At 42.1% G+C, this 17,321-nt stretch overlaps 2 protein-coding genes across 2 annotated transcripts; both read right to left on the bottom strand.

The window, feature by feature from the left end:
• Positions 1-51: 51 nt before the first annotated feature.
• Positions 52-5,234, bottom strand: ccdc28b (coiled-coil domain containing 28B). The gene is given in 8 exon segments (XM_080480327.1): positions 52-774; positions 1,487-1,509; positions 2,547-2,701; positions 2,947-2,952; positions 2,955-2,993; positions 2,996-3,114; positions 3,216-3,527; positions 5,105-5,234. Coding segments are annotated over 7 exon segments (633 nt in total). The 5' UTR covers positions 3,452-3,527; positions 5,105-5,234; the 3' UTR covers positions 52-719.
• Positions 5,235-9,088: 3,854 nt separating this feature from the next.
• tmem39b (transmembrane protein 39B) lies at positions 9,089-15,341 on the bottom strand. Its single transcript, XM_080480313.1, has 9 exons — positions 15,181-15,341; positions 13,779-13,976; positions 13,422-13,641; positions 13,111-13,194; positions 12,084-12,238; positions 11,096-11,429; positions 10,390-10,577; positions 10,188-10,308; positions 9,089-9,618 (listed from the first exon to the last, which is right to left on the bottom strand). The coding sequence occupies exons 2-9, from the start codon at positions 13,907-13,909 to the stop codon at positions 9,385-9,387; spliced, it is 1,467 nt and encodes a 488-aa protein (XP_080336439.1). The 5' UTR covers positions 13,910-13,976; positions 15,181-15,341; the 3' UTR covers positions 9,089-9,384.
• Positions 15,342-17,321: the final 1,980 nt, after the last annotated feature.

Raw genomic sequence — 17,321 nt, 5'->3', positions numbered from 1 at the left:
AGATCGAGCACACCCCGCGTAGACCGATGCATGTAGCAGTATTGTACATTTCAAGAGGAGGTTGTGCTTGTAAAGACGCTGCTACAGTCCTGTAAACGTACAGTGGGAACCATTTGAGTAGCTCAACTGCAAACAAAAAAAACAATGTTAGCCTTTTATGATAAATAGACATTTTGCACATTAGGTCAAGTCCAAACGAATCCCACCAGAACATGAGAAATTCCAAGCTTTTGTTGAATCCAGTCGTTTTCCAATATAACGTTTCCCTATAAAAATAAGTGTATAGCAAAGCTCCCCTCACAAGTCTGAGGTCACCACAGTGGTAATTGTCGAGAAATAAATAGGTTTGCTGCGAATAGAACTTAAATAAGTTGCCGCGATCTTAAAAATCACACAACAGACCGGAGATGAGGAAGTCTCGGTCTTAGAAACGTGCTTTTGGATGTGGAAAACAGCCGGCAGCACTCCGGGTTGGATTCAGTTACTCATTAACAGATGATGTAACCGCCAACTGAAGCCAAGCTCGCAGACGGCAAGAGAAATGTCCTAAACTTTCAACATAAAACACGTTCCTGACTCAGTAAATCGTCCAGCTTTTTGTTTTGGAGCCGCTCCGACTCTCTTCCCGTTCTGTTACTGAGGCAGCTGGACGGAAGCCACGGCAGCTCGGACTTGTTACATATTGCGCGATGATGAGCCGTGCGGCGCACCTCACTCCGTCAGGGCCCAGATGTCTTGGGCAGGTCCTGGTTCTCGGCCAAGTGGAGCTTTTGTCTGAACGTCGGGAGGTCAAGGATTCACATGGAAACAAAATCCTTCAAACGCTCTGGGGGGGGGGGGGGATTCTCACATTGCTCGAGTTCACACATTAAGTAGTCGTCTGGTTGGCACCGAATCAGTAAATGAAATAATATCCGGTTTTATTTGTAGACTGCATATGTTCAAATGATTTGCTGATTTGTGTGTCGGGAGTTTCATGTCTCTATGGAAACGTTTCATTCTTAAGCCTCGGTACATCAAGTCTACATATTTTTAACTTCCAAGTCATATTTACACTTGTTGCGAATAACACTATTTTGGTGCGGCTCAATAGTGCGCGGATAATCTTTTACAGATTTTAAAGTGACAGAATATCCGAAACCGGGAATTCCCAATTCAGGCCATGTTTATATAATACCTTCTCACGTGAAAGCAGTCCATTTCTGTCTGTTTGAAATCGGCTTGCAACGTCTTAAAAATGCACCGTTCTCTGTCTCCACATTCTTCTGCCAATTCGCAGGTCGCTGGACAACAGCAGACCTCGAGGTCACAGTGCTCTCCCATCAGTTGATATTGTAACCCTATTACACACACGATAAATTAAGTCACAAAAAGTGTGTTTCGTTACCATAATTGACAGTTTTGCCATGCACCTTTTTTTATTTTCAGCATTCACAGTGACTGTAAAGGTCGAAGTGCACTGGGACAAGTCGTTTGAAAAGGATACATGGATGTGCTGAGCTCCTCCAGCTGCGGACACAAACAAACAATTAGAGGAGTATCGACGACAAAGGCTGCAGAAACAGACGCTGATGCAACAGTCCAGAGAGCTAATCTGTGAGCGTGATGGCGTTACGTAACAGCTCCAGCGCGTCGGGGTCGATACGTGGCCTGACTGCCGCCGTCACGGGGCGCTCCGTCCTCTTTCAGAGGAGCGCTTCCAGTACCAGAAGTATTCTGGGCAGCAGTGACAGTAATGAGCTGAAGACTTTCTTTTTTTTTTTCTTTCTTTCTCTCACCTCCCTCACACACGGGGGAACCGTGAGCCGCACCGACGCTGTTCGCTTGCGGACATAATAGTCGTTTGGAAGAGATCAGCGGCGTGACGGGTTTATCTGCTGGTGTTAGTTTGAAATGTGGCCTCTGGGTCGACGGTTCAGCGTCCAGGCTATTTAAAACACTCTTTAATTAATCCCACTACAGGGAGATGTGCAGCCTCACAGCAGCAAAGTGGGCAGCCAGAGCCAAAAGTACTGCGTCGTTACAACGGAAATATGGCTGAGGGGTTGAATTTTAAAGGGACCATTTTAAACAGACAATATTTTCAAATGACAGCGTTTTGTGTTCATGTACAATTAAGTTTAACTATGAATAGGACAGATTCAATGCAGAGGCGTGATCAATTAAGTACATTTCTTCCTCTCTGCCATGAATATGAATATGAATCCTCGCCCGGTGGAGAAGCACCGGCCTGCCGGAATAACACCCCTCTCATTGATGGCAGCGCTTCAGTCAGCCTGCAGTGGAACGTGCTGCACGCCGCTTTAAGAAAACTGCAGATGTTCGTCCAACTTGGCACGACGAATTCATTAGTTTCTCTCAAAGTAGGGGTCGTTTAAGGAAGCGCTGCTCCGCAGGAGGAGGATGGCGATAAAGACAGCTTGCGTCGATCCCTCTACAGTCATTATAGGACATTTTTATGTCTTTGATCAAAGCTGATGCGTGAACAGATTTGAGTATTTGGTTTGTTTTATGCTTGTCCCTGGTGTCTGGAGTCTCATGCTTACGTTGCAGAGCAGGTGCTCCAGGTTGTGGTCGGTGGCACACTTCCTCTGGTCCTCGGAGAGTTCCTCCACGTGGCTGTCCAGGCTGAAGTGAAGCCGCGCCAGCTTCTCCTGCATCTCGCGCACGTGCTCCAGCTGCTCGAAGGAGCACACCTTACCTGGATTCGGGGGGGGGGGGGGGGGGGGGGGGGTTAACCTCACTACGCAATATAAAACCAGATTCTTTTGATTTGCAACAAAGTCAAAAGTATTTCCAAGATCAACTTTGGTTTCAGTCAGATTGACGTTACAAAGTCGCTTTTCAGCTGCTTTTGTTTTTGGGCCGGTAACACGACCCCCCCACCCACACACACACACACACACACACCCCCACTCACGGCCTGTCGGGGCGAGATCGTCTTACCGAAGCCTGCAGTTTGCCCGAGTGGAAGTCATTGAGCAGGTTGAGGAGCCTCCCTCCATCTCTCTCACATCGGAGACGTCTGTAAGGAAGGAGTGCTGCAGGGGGGACGACTGGACCACCTTACTGGGCCCTGCTGGCTGGGGGGCCCTGGGCTTCTCCTTGTGGGGTCTTAATGGAGAAAGAAAGGAAAAAAACAAAAAAAAAAACACAGTTTGTGTTCGAGTCATTATCCTGCAGTTTGTGTGACCGTGTTTGATTGAGGCACGGACCTGGTGGTCTTTGGCGGCGCTACGACGGCGGCGAACACCTCTTTGGGCTGTCCGGGGGCTCCGATGGATCTCTTGAACTTGCCTCTGTTCTTGGGGGAGGGGGGCTGCGGCAGGCCGAGGGAGAAGGTGGCACTTTTGCTGGCGGGCAGGACGGACAGCTTGCGGGGGTTGATGGGCGGCGGGGGCGGCTGGGGGAGGGTCACCTTGGGGCTCCGCTTCTTGCGTTTGTCTTCCATGAGATTATCGGTCGCTGTCTTGTTTCTTTGAAGCGAGGTCAGAGGGCACGGCAGCCTGACTGGTGCACCGCACGACCTGAGAAGAACAAAGGTGGGAAGTCTGCTCAGCACCGGTCTTCCTGTAGCCAGCAACAGTAACCGCGGTCCCGGGTTCGCCACTCCGCACGTGTTAATGACGCTTTCATTAGTCTAACAGCACCACCCCAAATCACCACAGCCAAATCGACCATGTTTCCACGAGGGAGAGACGATGAGGAAAGATTCACCTCTAATCCACTTCCATGGAAACGCATTTAGTTTTTAATGGGTCATTTTTAGGTGAAGTTTATTTTTAGACCAACGTCAAAGTGGAAGGAGCTTCGAGGATACGTGTGAAGTGAAGATGCTGTCTGGTGTGAATTCTTTCGGTAAAAGAATCAATTATACATCTCATAATGAGCTTTCAAAGTAATTTTCTTGTTTGACTTTTCTTGTTCCTCGTGTTTTTCACAGTACAAAAGCCTATTGATATTTTATTGTTTGGATTTATCAGAGAAAAAAAAAGAAAAAAGCATGAACTCTTTTCATGCTTGTTAGACATCTTCATTTTAACTGTTACATTCAACCCCTGCAGTGGATTCTGTCCTAAAACTTTGAAACACACTTTGCTTCATTGAATGTCAAGAATATTTAAATGTACATTACTGCAGCAGGTTTAGGATTTGTTAGTATTTGCCATCACAAGTGAGGCTGAGCGCTGCACAGGGAGGAAGTGCACGGCTCTCAGACACATGAACACACATCATGCCCATATGAGAGGAAAGTCAATGCGGAGCATCCTCAATTAGATTCCTGGGTGGTGGGATGGAGCAGCTCCACACAGCGAAAAAAGCCATGATGTTAAAGCATCTTTCTCATTTTTAGCTATCAATTCTCAAATGTGTCCTTTAGGTAAAAATGTACACTTTGAAACATATTTTATGATATAATTATAGCCCAAAAGGTCAACAAACCATATATGAAACCAACAACAATTGAAAATATTTCTACAATAACCAATTACTGCTAATTAATTGATTATTATAAGGTTCACTGTTACAGTTTTTCAAATTACAGTAAATTTAGTCATTACATCAGTAATCTTTGTAAGTTTTAATTTCCCTGTGGGATGGTGGAAATGAGTATCCACCACCAAAGGGAGTGGTCATATCCCTGCGTGATGTCACGAAGGGAACATCTCTGATTCGCCTGTATGAGCACACCTTCGCTAAAAAAGTGGAGCAAGCAAAGCGAGAGAGATGACAGACTCTCTTCACTCCCGGGGCTTTATACACAGACCACGGAGACGTATATTACTGTTAGAAAACCACTTCGCATGATATGCGACATTTAAGGTGAAATCGCTGTTTTCTTATTTCACTTTAAGGAGCCGGAGTGCGGATCCCGGCCAGCAGCGGTTCTCTCTCGCTGCGCCAGCATCTCATCAAAGTAGCATCCGAAGATGGCCACGGCACAAGACGCACAAAGACAACTTTACACACCGGGAGTATTCTGCCTGGGATTATAGAGAAGCAGCAGATGAAGACAGTTGTTTTTGAGGAGCGTTCGCCGAGGCGGGAGACGCGTAAACAGATTTGCGGGTCTGCGGATGGGCTCAATAAGAAGAAGACTCACCGGGATCACAAACACACCGGAGAGCCGAGCGGCTCGACACAAGCCCGCATTTCGCTCGACACCTTCTTCTCGACACAGCGAAGGTTCACTTCCCCGGGGAATGTGTGGGATTTATCTCCAGAAATCACGGTGTTTGCAGAGAGAATCCCCGCAGCAGAGTCGATGCGCCCGCTCGGCTCGTGTCGCCTTTATTCCTCTTAAAGGGCCAGAGCACCGCGCCGCGACGCACGAGAGAGGGAGCTGCTTTATTTCTAATATAGAATATGAAGATAATTATTTCACATTAGTCATAAAACAACCATCTTACAAAATCCAATGCTATATATATATATCCCCCCCCCCCCCCCCCCCCCCAGTGCAGTCTTGACTTTAGGACATATATTCGTATATATCTCTTATTCTAACAGACCAATCCCAATAGTGAAATATGTGGTTTTATTTCTAAAATGTATTTCTGGTTCCATAGTGTATTGCATACATGAATTATTAATTCAATTGAGTAGATTTGTGAAACTGCAAAATACCACATCCATAAAATGAACCTTCTTCAATCCAAACCAAACATTAACTTATTCTTTGTGATGTTGAAATATGTTATCGACTGAGATCAAAACAATAAAGATATGTAAATTTCTGTAATAGAAATATAGCTGAAACATCAAACTCAACTTACCCAGTCAATATATGAGAAAAAATATCTTTAATGGTTTTCTTACATAATTATATCTCCCTTGTACGTTACAACATTTTTTTCACACTGTTATTGTTTTCCCCTCTATTTATTTTTTGTCTATTTAGTTTTATCTGTGAGGGAAAAAAAACTGCAGGCAGTTGGTCAACTGAGGCCCTTGATCAGGGCCATGTCTCTCTATGTTCCACATTAATCAAGGGTCGTCAAAACAGTTTAGCTGGACTCTCAAAACAGAAGGAGACAGGTAGGATACCAGTAATGAAAAGGACCAAGCTTTGCCATGACAACAGAACAATCCAAACAAAAACAACAAAAAAAAACATTATAATAATCCAATGGATTAATGAAAAGGTATTGGTTTTTTTTCAAAATGTACAAAAAGAAGGACTGCTCCTCAACAGTACCTCCATCTATATCCACAGGAGGCCATACTGAAGTGGGAGTCCATTGACCTTTATAAAAAAAAAACTCGTTTTACAGGTTTTTTTCTCCCAATATTTGGACTTTACTTGAATTCCACAATCAAACTGCTCCACAGTTTAACACCACACACACAAATACAAAAACCCTTCATCGTTGTATTGTTATAAATTTGAAGTCACATTTTCCACCTAAACTATAACGCCTTTCCTTTCAATATATAATTTCTGATCACCTCGTAGTCGAGGTAATATTTACACTGGTCATTATAATGTGAACGCTCAGTATTGATGACCCGTCAGCTCATAGTGACTCCTTTAATAATCCCTCTGATCTCTTGATGACAGCACCAAGTCAACATTTAAAGAACTTCCCTCTGAGATAGATAGTGTTTCTATTCTATTCTATTCTACTCTACTCTATTCTATTCTATTCTATTCTATTCTATTCTATTCTATTCTATTCTATTCTATGTGGACGGTTAAGCCACATGGGGACGCCAAAGTCCTCCAATTTTTATTGTAGTCCTCGTCCCTTCACAAAATGCTCAGAGTTTCAGTGAAAGGATCGAAGCAGCTGACGGTAACAGACGCTCAAAGAGAAGCTGCAGAAACGGATGAGGTCGTTTCTTTAAATGCAAAGTTTGGACGGATTACGATATATAAATCATTCTCATTTGTGATGATTAAGCTGGTGAAACCACGTGATCAGTATAGTATTAATAGTTATAATGTGTACGTTCAAGATAAAAAAGCAAATGAATGCAAAAAAAGTTGCTTTAACTTGAGGGACAATAGCACACATTCCTGTTATCATTTCAGTTGGATGACAAATAATCTATATGGGACGATTTCATGATACAGACGCAGAGAAGTTACATTATTGATAAGGAGTATAGTCTTAAACAATATCCAGAACAAAAAGAGATTTCCCATCTATGATTTTCTTTCAACTCCTTATAGTACACACAAAATTGTGTTATGGAAGGCTATTATGAGCCTAATTTAAAATATATGTCAAAAAAGGCAGTAGAAATAAACACATATATGAATATTAGAAAATATTTCAATGATGTTAAACTGAATTTAACTAAATTTGTTATTTGTGGCACCTGCATTTCTTGGATTAAGAAACTTGTTGTTTAATTTCTGTAAAGTTGTGTAATCTTGCTGCCATACTCTTACGTCTTTGATTACTACTGTCCTATAATAAAATATAGTAATCGCAAAGAAAGTCCATCCATCCATCCATCCATGAGTAAACTAAATGCCATAACAATGGCATTTGTGGTATTACATAAATCAAAAGTTGTATGTTTTCATAATTTCAATAAATTCTAGAAATCCTACAGCAGCAGCAGCACTGATGTCACAGTCCAGTAAAACCTTTTAATCAAGCGACTGTCTTCAGTTCACCACAGTTACGGTGGTTAAGAACAGACAACAGTGCTCCCATTACTAAATAAAGAGTTAAGAGAAATGCTGTGTGCTGCACTGATCCACTTAACTTCAGTCAGTACAATTTAACTCACCAACATGTTGGATCAATACTCCTAATGTTGTGTCAGTACTTGTAGTTAAATGAATCATGTGGGTACTTTTCTGCACACTGAACCAGAAAAATGATGTCACCATCTGAATAATGAATGTGACGGAGTGGATGTACCGTCTGTAAAGCTGCTTCCACTGAACAGGGTGACGGCTCATGCAAGAGTAACGACTTCCTATTTCCAACAGTACGTCTGTGTTTCTGCTGAGCTCCAGTTGGTTGGTGCAGCTTCAAAATGCAAATATAGAAAAAGGAACCAAAGATGAAAACTGAATCTTAACTGAAACTGACTGTCAGCTTTCTATCTCCAGTTGATCTTTTAAAAAAAAAACAATCAGAACTGATGACGTCACGATTTGCTTGATGTGATCCCAGGAACCGTTACTTCTATGACGCTATATTCTTCAGGACTCACTCTCTGTTTTCTTGTTGAATTTCATCTTTCTCTCGACATGATGCTTCTCCATATGTATTTTTGATATTGTTGAATAAATATAATGGTTAAACGTGGTAGTTATTCGACATTAATGTGTTTGACTCATCTTTAGTTGAGACATAAAACGCCGCTCTTCCCCTTAAGATCAAGATGACTTTGCGACCTCCTTGTGAATCTCCTGATCCCCCCCGGTAGGGGTCGAGCCCCCCTGGTTGGGAATCACCTGTAAACTTCTCTTTACATCCATCCCTGAACAAAGAGCATGCAGGACGGCTTCAGTAACCCACATCTTTCTCTTAAACGTCGATTGTGCAGCTCAACAGTCCTGCCGCTCTTCACCATCAGATCACGGCCGTGAATCTGCTAGAGGACTACATGAAACTAAGATTTCTGCAGATTTTCAACTTTTTAAGATCATGATCGAAAACTTTCAATCCAAATTGACTTGAAATGCAATTTTTGTTCCTTTTATTTTCACATTTTGAACCTTACTCACAATCTAGTGACGCTCCACCTGCAAAATCACTGTTTTATGACAGTATTTTTATATAGTTTATATATATATATTTTATAGAGGCAGCAGTTTATTAAAGCAGATTTTCCAATCGTGGGAGAATGAGCCTGCTCTATGATTGAACCATGTTGCACTCCCTGGTTAAATATTCTCTCCTTCTTTCACATAGAGGTTATTGCCAAAGCCTGGAATTGATCCATAGGTAATAAAAACATTAACTCTTCATGTGCCTTTCAGATGTGTTTGATTTGAACTACCTGGTAACTCTTTTAATCTGCAACCTTAATAAGTTTTGCACCAAAACTATAATTTCATATAATCTTCATTATACACCTACACTTATACACGCTTTATATGATTTGTTGTCAGTAATTTAAAGGACAAAAGTGCTAGATTTTATTCCAGATTAAACGCACCACAGATGTGCGAACATTCTGATAGGAGGAACTATTCGGAGCGTCAACCTGCACAGTGGTCATGTTCAACAGTGCGGAGGCTTCTTGTGGTCAAATTCATTCATTTTAATAAAACTAAAGACAAAACTTTAAAGTGATACAAAAATACTTCTTTTCATTATGGCAGAGCAGAACAAAAACACAGTTTGTAGAAAAAATACAGGGCTCTTGGGCTTGTTTTGTTCCAAAGTGAGAGAGAGCGACGATAGCTGAGCTCTAACTGACTTTCTGGTCTGAAGCGCTGTTTGAGTATGAGTATGCTTTTCCTAAGACTATTCTGTCTCTGAGGAGTTTAAAGAAGGCGTAGTAGTTGCTGAAGAGGATGAGGGCCAGCGATATCGTCTGGTGCCACTTTTCGGAGCATATCAACGAGTACAGCTGGTAGAAGATCATGGCGCCTTCCAGGATGATGAGTATGTTCAATATTCGTAAAGGCTTGTTGAAGAAGAACTGGGGAAAAGGAGAAGTCACCGTGAGCAAAGACCTGCGATTGGACCTTGTTTTCAAACAGCAGCAGAACAATACAAACACTGAACAGCCATAAAATTAAGACCAATAGCAGGCAACATGAATAAGAGTCATTATCTCTTTGTGACGGGTGAATATTAAGCAGCAACTGAACATTTTGTCCTCAGATAAGTAAGAATGTTCCCTAGGTTATCTTGTTTTTATTTTTGAGATGAAGTACTGTACTGGGCCTGAGACTTGCACAACCTTCATAAAGACATAACCGGGATGGGGAGACAACTGGATCCGATTGTCTTGTGTGGTTGTCCCAGTCTGCAGTGGTCAGTATCTATGAATTGTGGTCCAACAAAGGAAAGCAGTGAGTCTTGGACGGCTGCATATTATTCTATGTGGACTGTTGCACCGGAAGGCTCCAGGAATTAATGCTGGTTCTAACAGAACCTGCATCAGTTTGTTGTGTAGTCTGTTGGGTGGTCATAATGTTATGGCCGATCGGTGCACATCAGCACCAACTCTGTGAAGCCTTTGACAGCTTGTTCAGTGATACTCACATAGAAGCGATAATGAGACACGTCAGATGGGACTGCGACATTATAGTGGCCCATGGCCTTATAAACATTCTTATTGTGTTTCACCAGGACTCCCTGCGGCCACATGTACTCCTCCGTCCATCTGTTACGAGGAAGCACAGCGAGGTCAGAACCAGAAGGCGGGAAATGAAGTCCAGCAGCGGGCGGAGAGAGCGGTACGTACATGTGCTGGAGGACATTGGAGCAGAGCGAGGGGTCGACTTTCTGCCAGCAGCCCAGGTGAGCTGCTGCTTTGTGAAGCAGGTCGCAGTATCGAGGAGGCAGCAGGTGCCTCATGAGGATGACCGACGTGCTGACCGACACCAGGATGAAGAGCTCGCATGACCAGCGCTTGTCCACATACTGCGTGCTCTGGAAGACGGGCAGAGGTGGGAAAAGGCTCAGAATTTCATTTATAATTAGTCTTTCAGAACGTCGTGTTGACATGTAAACAGACACCAAAAATACAACAAACGTTTTACATTTTCACTTGAAAACATCATGTAACATTAATTTCGCTCTTTTTTTCCTGTTGTGAGGACGACCAGGAGGAATAAGATAATCGTAACTGAACAATCTTATTTTCATGAGAGTGAATTGGAGCCCCCTTGTGGTGCAGACCGAAATATTAATCAGTTACATTTTAATTAGCACAGTTTGTAATATTACATAATATCAACAAGTCATGGAATCTTGGATCCAGCCCGGCCAAGGTTTAGTCAAAACTAAAACGTTTGTCAAGTTACGCTGGAGCCTTTGACACCATATTTGATTAAATGCATTATGCAGATTTAAGCTATGTCATGCTTATAACACATTCTATCACTTGCAGGTGATTTATTTCTCATCCATCCCAACACATATTTTATAGAAACTCGACTGTTTCTCACCTTGACAAACCACACAGGTACAAACGCCACGTAGTAAGCGCTGAGCATGGAGCTGACCAGCACCTCCTTCATCCTCCAGTTGAAGTCCATCTTCAGGTACTCCACCTCCTTGCGGATGAGGTCCGGGGACAGGCAGCAGGCGTGCGTGGGCATGGCCTGGACGCCGTACAGCTGACTGGTGTGCTGCTTCCACGTCTCCTTCAGCACAGTCAGGTAGTCCCTGCCCCGCCCCACGCTGCCCACCTCCTTGGAGCCGATGCTGGCGATGGGGGAGAGCGAACCCGCTCGCCTGAAGTCGCAGCTCAGCCGGAAGAAGGGGATGTACATCCCAAACCTGTGCGGGGCAACAACCAGAAACTTTTACTGCATTTTTGTTTGCTGGATGTCCAGGCTTAAACACACACACACACACACACACACACACACACACACACACACACACACACACACACACACACACACACACACACACACACACACACACACACACACACACACACACACACACACACACACACACACACACACACACACACACACACACACACACACACACACACACACACACACACACACACACACACACAGGGACAGTTCATAACAGCAATAACAACGACGTACCCTATCAAACATGTATGCAACAGAGCAGCACATCATTAGGATATTAATATTTAATGAAGCAAAGAGCCACTCTAAACTGATCTGCAGCTACAGTTTACAGAAGCTTATCAGTAAAGTAGGAACTTTGTGTTTGGATCCCCTGTATCTAATAAATTAGTTTGTTTCTCAGCCGTTTTAATGCAATTTCTGTGATGTATTTAACATTTAATCGGCTTTTTGTTTTTTAGTGTGAAACAGGACTGTTATGTTCCTTTAATGGTTTCTCCAGCTTGTTGTCGGAACAGCGAGATATAAATAAACATGCCTTCCCTTATAGGCTCATCGGGGGTTTGGAGGAGAGAGCGTGAACATCTCTGTGGATACTTACGGGTAGCAGAGGAAGAGCAGGCTGAGGATCGAATATGTCCTGAAGAGGTAAATGAGGGAGCGGCACAGGCTCCAGCCGGTCAGCGTCAGCACAGCGAACCGCGCCATCACTAAAAAGATGGAGTGAGGGAAGGACAGCTTCCCACTCTGTGAGGCCTGATAGAGAGGAAGAGGGTCACAATTATTCACACACGCAGTGGAAACAAGACTCTAGTCAGTATGTGATTTTAAAATTCATAGCTTGAGTTCAACTCTTCATGTGTGAGCGTTTGTGTTTTTCTGCCATTATAATTCTAAAATTCATTTGCTTGATGATGTTTTGTAAAGAAGTGTCTGTAGTCACTGAGAGACAGTTTTCCTGCACGATATGTCGCAAATTCATTGTTCTGATAATATCATTGTGCACAATAATCATATTGAAAAAGACTGAGTGAATTCCAGTTAATTACGTTCAGATGCAGTGTGCATTCGACGTATTTATACAATCAGAGGAAGTCGTACTGCCCCGGATTAAGTTGATGATGGATTGCATTTGACTTCATTATGACATTTTAAAGTCAGGATCACCAAATCATGTACAAATAAATAAATATGAATAAATATGACTTGAAAGAAACATTTGAGCAAACTGCTACGCTATGAATGCTCCTGGTTGAAACATGTGAAAAAATAGGAACAAACATATCTTACATCTTTTTATAAATGTGTCCAAATGGAGTAACAGCACTATTAATCAGAAGTACTAATCCCAAATCACTTGAAATAAACACAAATATGTATATATTGCAATACACTACAAAATTATTGCATATTGCAGGTTTAAATAATATGATGCAGCAGCAGATCCAGCTACAAGTGGATATGTTTACCAGAGTTGTTGGGCTCGGTCCTTCACTAATGGAAAATGTGCTCCTTGCGTCTCCAAAATCAGAGCGAAAGCGAGATCGTGTGTCGTGACAGACGTGCGAAGAAGTGTGATTTGCATTAGAAAAATGGAAAGAAAACACCAGAGGAAAAGGAAAACGTACCTCTTTAACGATTGCTGCAATTAACCTCCTTGCCAATATGATGATTGTAAACACCAGCATGTTATAGTCAATAAGATGAAAATTCTGGAAGTAACAAGAGAATTTCAGGATTATAGCTCTCGTCATTGTCTTGTGGGCAAAATTTAATATGGTTACAACGCACGTCTGACACATTCATGCAAACTGATGACACTGCGCTATTAAGCAAACACATCTATTACATATTCTTTCATATACACACTGAGATGAGGGTTTTTCCATAAACTTTCATCATTGAAGGGATGTAGGGTCTAGTAATCATTAGTCCTTACCAGTGATGTGTGTGAGGGTGGGTGTGAAGGGGGGTACCACCACACGGTCTTGTAGATGTTGACATAGTGGACAAAAAGGGCAATGAGGTGGCAGAAGAAGAGATGCAGCTCGAACAGCACGTTTCGATCCACTGACAGCTCGGGGATCTTGCAGTGCTTCAAGGGAACCACGGTCTGCGTGGCCAGTGGCGGGCTGGACATGCACGTTCCCGGGCCGTTCCTGCCCACACCCACACCCACACCCACACACCCACACACCCACACACCCACACACACACACACACACAGAACAGAAACCCTGAAGAGACCATCATTACACATTATGATCATCATAAGGCCACCAGGCGGCTGACTAACCTTGTGCGGGATCGCACCCCCGTGACCGGGGAGCTGGTCGTGTGGCTGCCGTTGCTGACCGAGCCAGGTTCACTGCTCAGTGGAGGTCTGCAGTACGTGGTGCGATTGGCCCCTCTCCTTCCACCCGCCATGGCAGCACACCCACAGCTCGCTTACTTCAGCCGCGACCGCTCGGGGGGATTCTCCTCGTATTCGTACCTGTTTGTATGAAAGCGAGAGTCGGCAAGGGAGGGGTGATATGACGCATGCAACAAAGAGTAATCTGTAATATGTATCCCTCAAGAACCTCTCATGCTGAATGGACATGGAATGTTCTCCATGACGTTGTGGTGATACACAAGAGCAGGCTCAAACTTTTTAAAATCAGCACAACAAGATATTATATAAGGTGAAAAGCAAAGAAAAAAAAGGGAGCGGGACCCAATGATGCCGCTTGCACACACCCACAATTTCTCTAACTTTTTTACTTTCCCAGGGTAATCCCACAAGCATTGTGGTGAATTTGAGTCCGTGCGACTTTCTGCCCTGTCACAAACTCTGAATTCTATGTGGCCTTTTAGTCTGCAATTGTTTGGTTTTACTTTAGATTTGAAAACCAAGGATTGTATATTATATTGCTTAATGTGTCATTAAACTGAAACATATTACTGTTTTGGCACCAAGGCTTTGCCAAGTAATGCAATTTCAATACTTTGTATATATTGATGAATTGACAATAATCTTCGACTTTGACCTGCTCCAGTCCATGCAACAAGTGGTACAGCAATATGTATTGACGTTTGTGTATTGCAGCTATTATACATTTGAATGTGTATATATATACACCGATGGAAGTTTATCAATCTTGGTGCATTTTCATTATATGTTTTATTTGTAATGGTATGTATCCTCTTGGGATCAATAGTATTTGGATTATGACGGGAAAAGACATTAAAGTGCAAAAAGCATCAATGCAAGTTTGAGCTGCTATTATTACTAATCAATAAATACAGTTATACAGAAAAGCTGAGGTAATGTCCTGCAGCAGATCTCGTTTCGAACCCGGTGCACACTGTCGCTGCACATTAGCATCATTTTCTAATGTGGTGCAAGTTTTGCGGAAGCTGCCAGTAGAGGCTAGCTTTAGCAGCTACATCCTCCTCCATCCTCCCGGGTCCGACAGCTCCGGGGAGAGGAGGACTCCCGGGCCTGGAGGAGCACGCTGAAAACAACGTGGACCCAAACAAAGAGGGACGGACGCCCCCCTCTCTCTTTCCCTCCTTCCCTCCCTCCCTCTGCCCGCCAGAAGCACCACGCTCCATTAAAAGATCCGGAGTGCGGCCTATGAGCTAGCAGCGTCTCCCCGCAGCTAGCTCCCCCGGAAAGCAGCCTCACGGCCCGGCCGGGAGGGAGGGAGACTCACCGTGAGTCGGTGCGGGAGTCAGAGCCCGCGCTGCCGCCCAGACGACCGGGGAAACACGCTCAGTGTCGGCGAGAAGCGTGTATACTTCGCGGTTGTTTTTGTCCGGGAGCCGCGGAGGCTCTCATTGTTGATGTGAAAGTGGCTGCTGGTGGATGAGGGGAGGGGAAGGGAAGGGAGGGGGAGGAGGAGGGGGGGTCTCTTAAAGGGCCAGTAAACTCATTTCACACGATCGCAGCTCCGAAGCGAAATGGACATAAAACTGTTCACAACTTCTATTGTAATCATTACAATCCGTTTTAATTTTAATTTTAAGGAAGCAAACATGTCCAGGTTCCTGTTTCCTATTTATAGGCATGCCATATTGAACTTAAGGGTTATGTTGATAATAAAAAGTAATTTTCTGAAAATTACTTTCTATTATTAACATAAGGCCCGCAAGCCACATGTGGCCTTTCAGCTGTGCTCGACGGCCTTCAATGAGTCATTGGAAAATCCTCAATCACATACAAATTACTGTTACTTTTGGCTTTAATCTAAAATTTTTATTTTTTTCACATTATTGGCCATTTCTATAGGATTGGTTTGGTCTGGCACCACGTAAAATTGGTGTTTCACAGTTTGGAATTTTTTTTTTTTTCTTAATTGTGTTGTTTTTACTGAACTTAAAATTCTGGAAAATGAAATTTGATTTTGAGATGAAGACTGGGGATGAAAAAGTGTCCCAGAGCAACAGTAGCTCATGAAAATCGTTTGAAAACCTACAAAAAATTTTTTTTAAAAAGGCCACTAGCCCTCAATACTAGTGTTCATTTTTCATGTAAAATGACTTGGTGTCACAATAGATTAAAAAAATTAACTGGAACATATATATTTTATATTGTACATATAAAATATGTACAATACAGATGTCAATATTTAATAAAGCAAAAATACTTTCCAGGCAGGGCAAATGTATTTATTTAGCATCACAATGCAAATTAAATTGTATTAAAACAAGGCCATTAAGAAAGGCATAAAATGTCAATTTATTTTGAAACACATAATGAAATAAGTTGTAAATAATGTTTTAGAGAAGTGCTCAGTGGAGCAGTAATATTTTGTGTTTTTACCTGAAATAGATATAATTTTAAAAATCCTGTATGTGGAAATACCAAATTTCAAATAATCACATTGCTCAAAGGAAAAAGTAATTTGAGTACTTATACCGTAATTATTTTTAGGTATTATTCTTAAGGATGTAATTACATTTTCATACACTTATCCACAATTAAAAAAAATAAATATGATTTAAAAATAAATTATATGTGGAGGCCACGTGACAGAATCATAGTATATTTGGATTAAATTTCTGTAATTATTCAGTATTTAAGAAATCAAGGCCAATTTACATGAGGCAACTTTGTGAATTTTTAAGTCATAATTAGCACTGAGTACACTTAGAACTTAAATGTGTATTTAGATAAATTATTAAAACCTTTTGATCTGCTTTTTAGAGCCAAAATGTTTATTTACAGAGCATGATATTCAAGAGTACTTTCAGTTATAAATAAAGCAAAGTCTAAAGTCCAAAGTTAGGAATACTTCGCGTTTTTGTCAGTATTTTAAATAACAGTACTTTCACTTGTAATTGAATAAAATGTGAAAAATGTAACAATACATATATTAATACAATCAGATTTCATTTTTGTTTCATTTGAAACATCTCCAAAAAATTGGCACAGGACTAGATTTAGTATTGAGCGGCACTCAGGGGAAATAAATACATTTTTTCATAGTTTAGTTGCCATTTGTTTTATGAATATAGTTGTTCTACATACAGTGAGTCAATGTTACTTTACTGTTTTCACAATTCTTTAAATCTTGTTTTCCCCCAAAATTTCTTTGAAATACCAATTAAAGCCTCTGGACATAAACCTGTATAAAGTACCTTGCATGGTTAGAAGATTGCTTTTATTTCCAAGATCTGCCCGTGGTTATATGTGGACACATAAATGGGAAACTCTTGACTAATTTCTCTCTTTATTTTTGGATCATTAAAAGTAATCTAGATACACTATGATAGCTATAAAAACTACAGAGCTCTAATTGAGCTCATGTACTTAGTGTACACAGGTACACCAAACCAGCAATAACTTGACAAT

The sequence above is a fragment of the Lipophrys pholis genome (assembly GCF_963383615.2).
Source record: "Lipophrys pholis genome assembly, chromosome: 14".
Classification (NCBI taxonomy): Eukaryota; Metazoa; Chordata; class Actinopteri; order Blenniiformes; family Blenniidae; genus Lipophrys; species Lipophrys pholis.
This window is presented reverse-complemented; position numbering and strand designations above follow the sequence as displayed.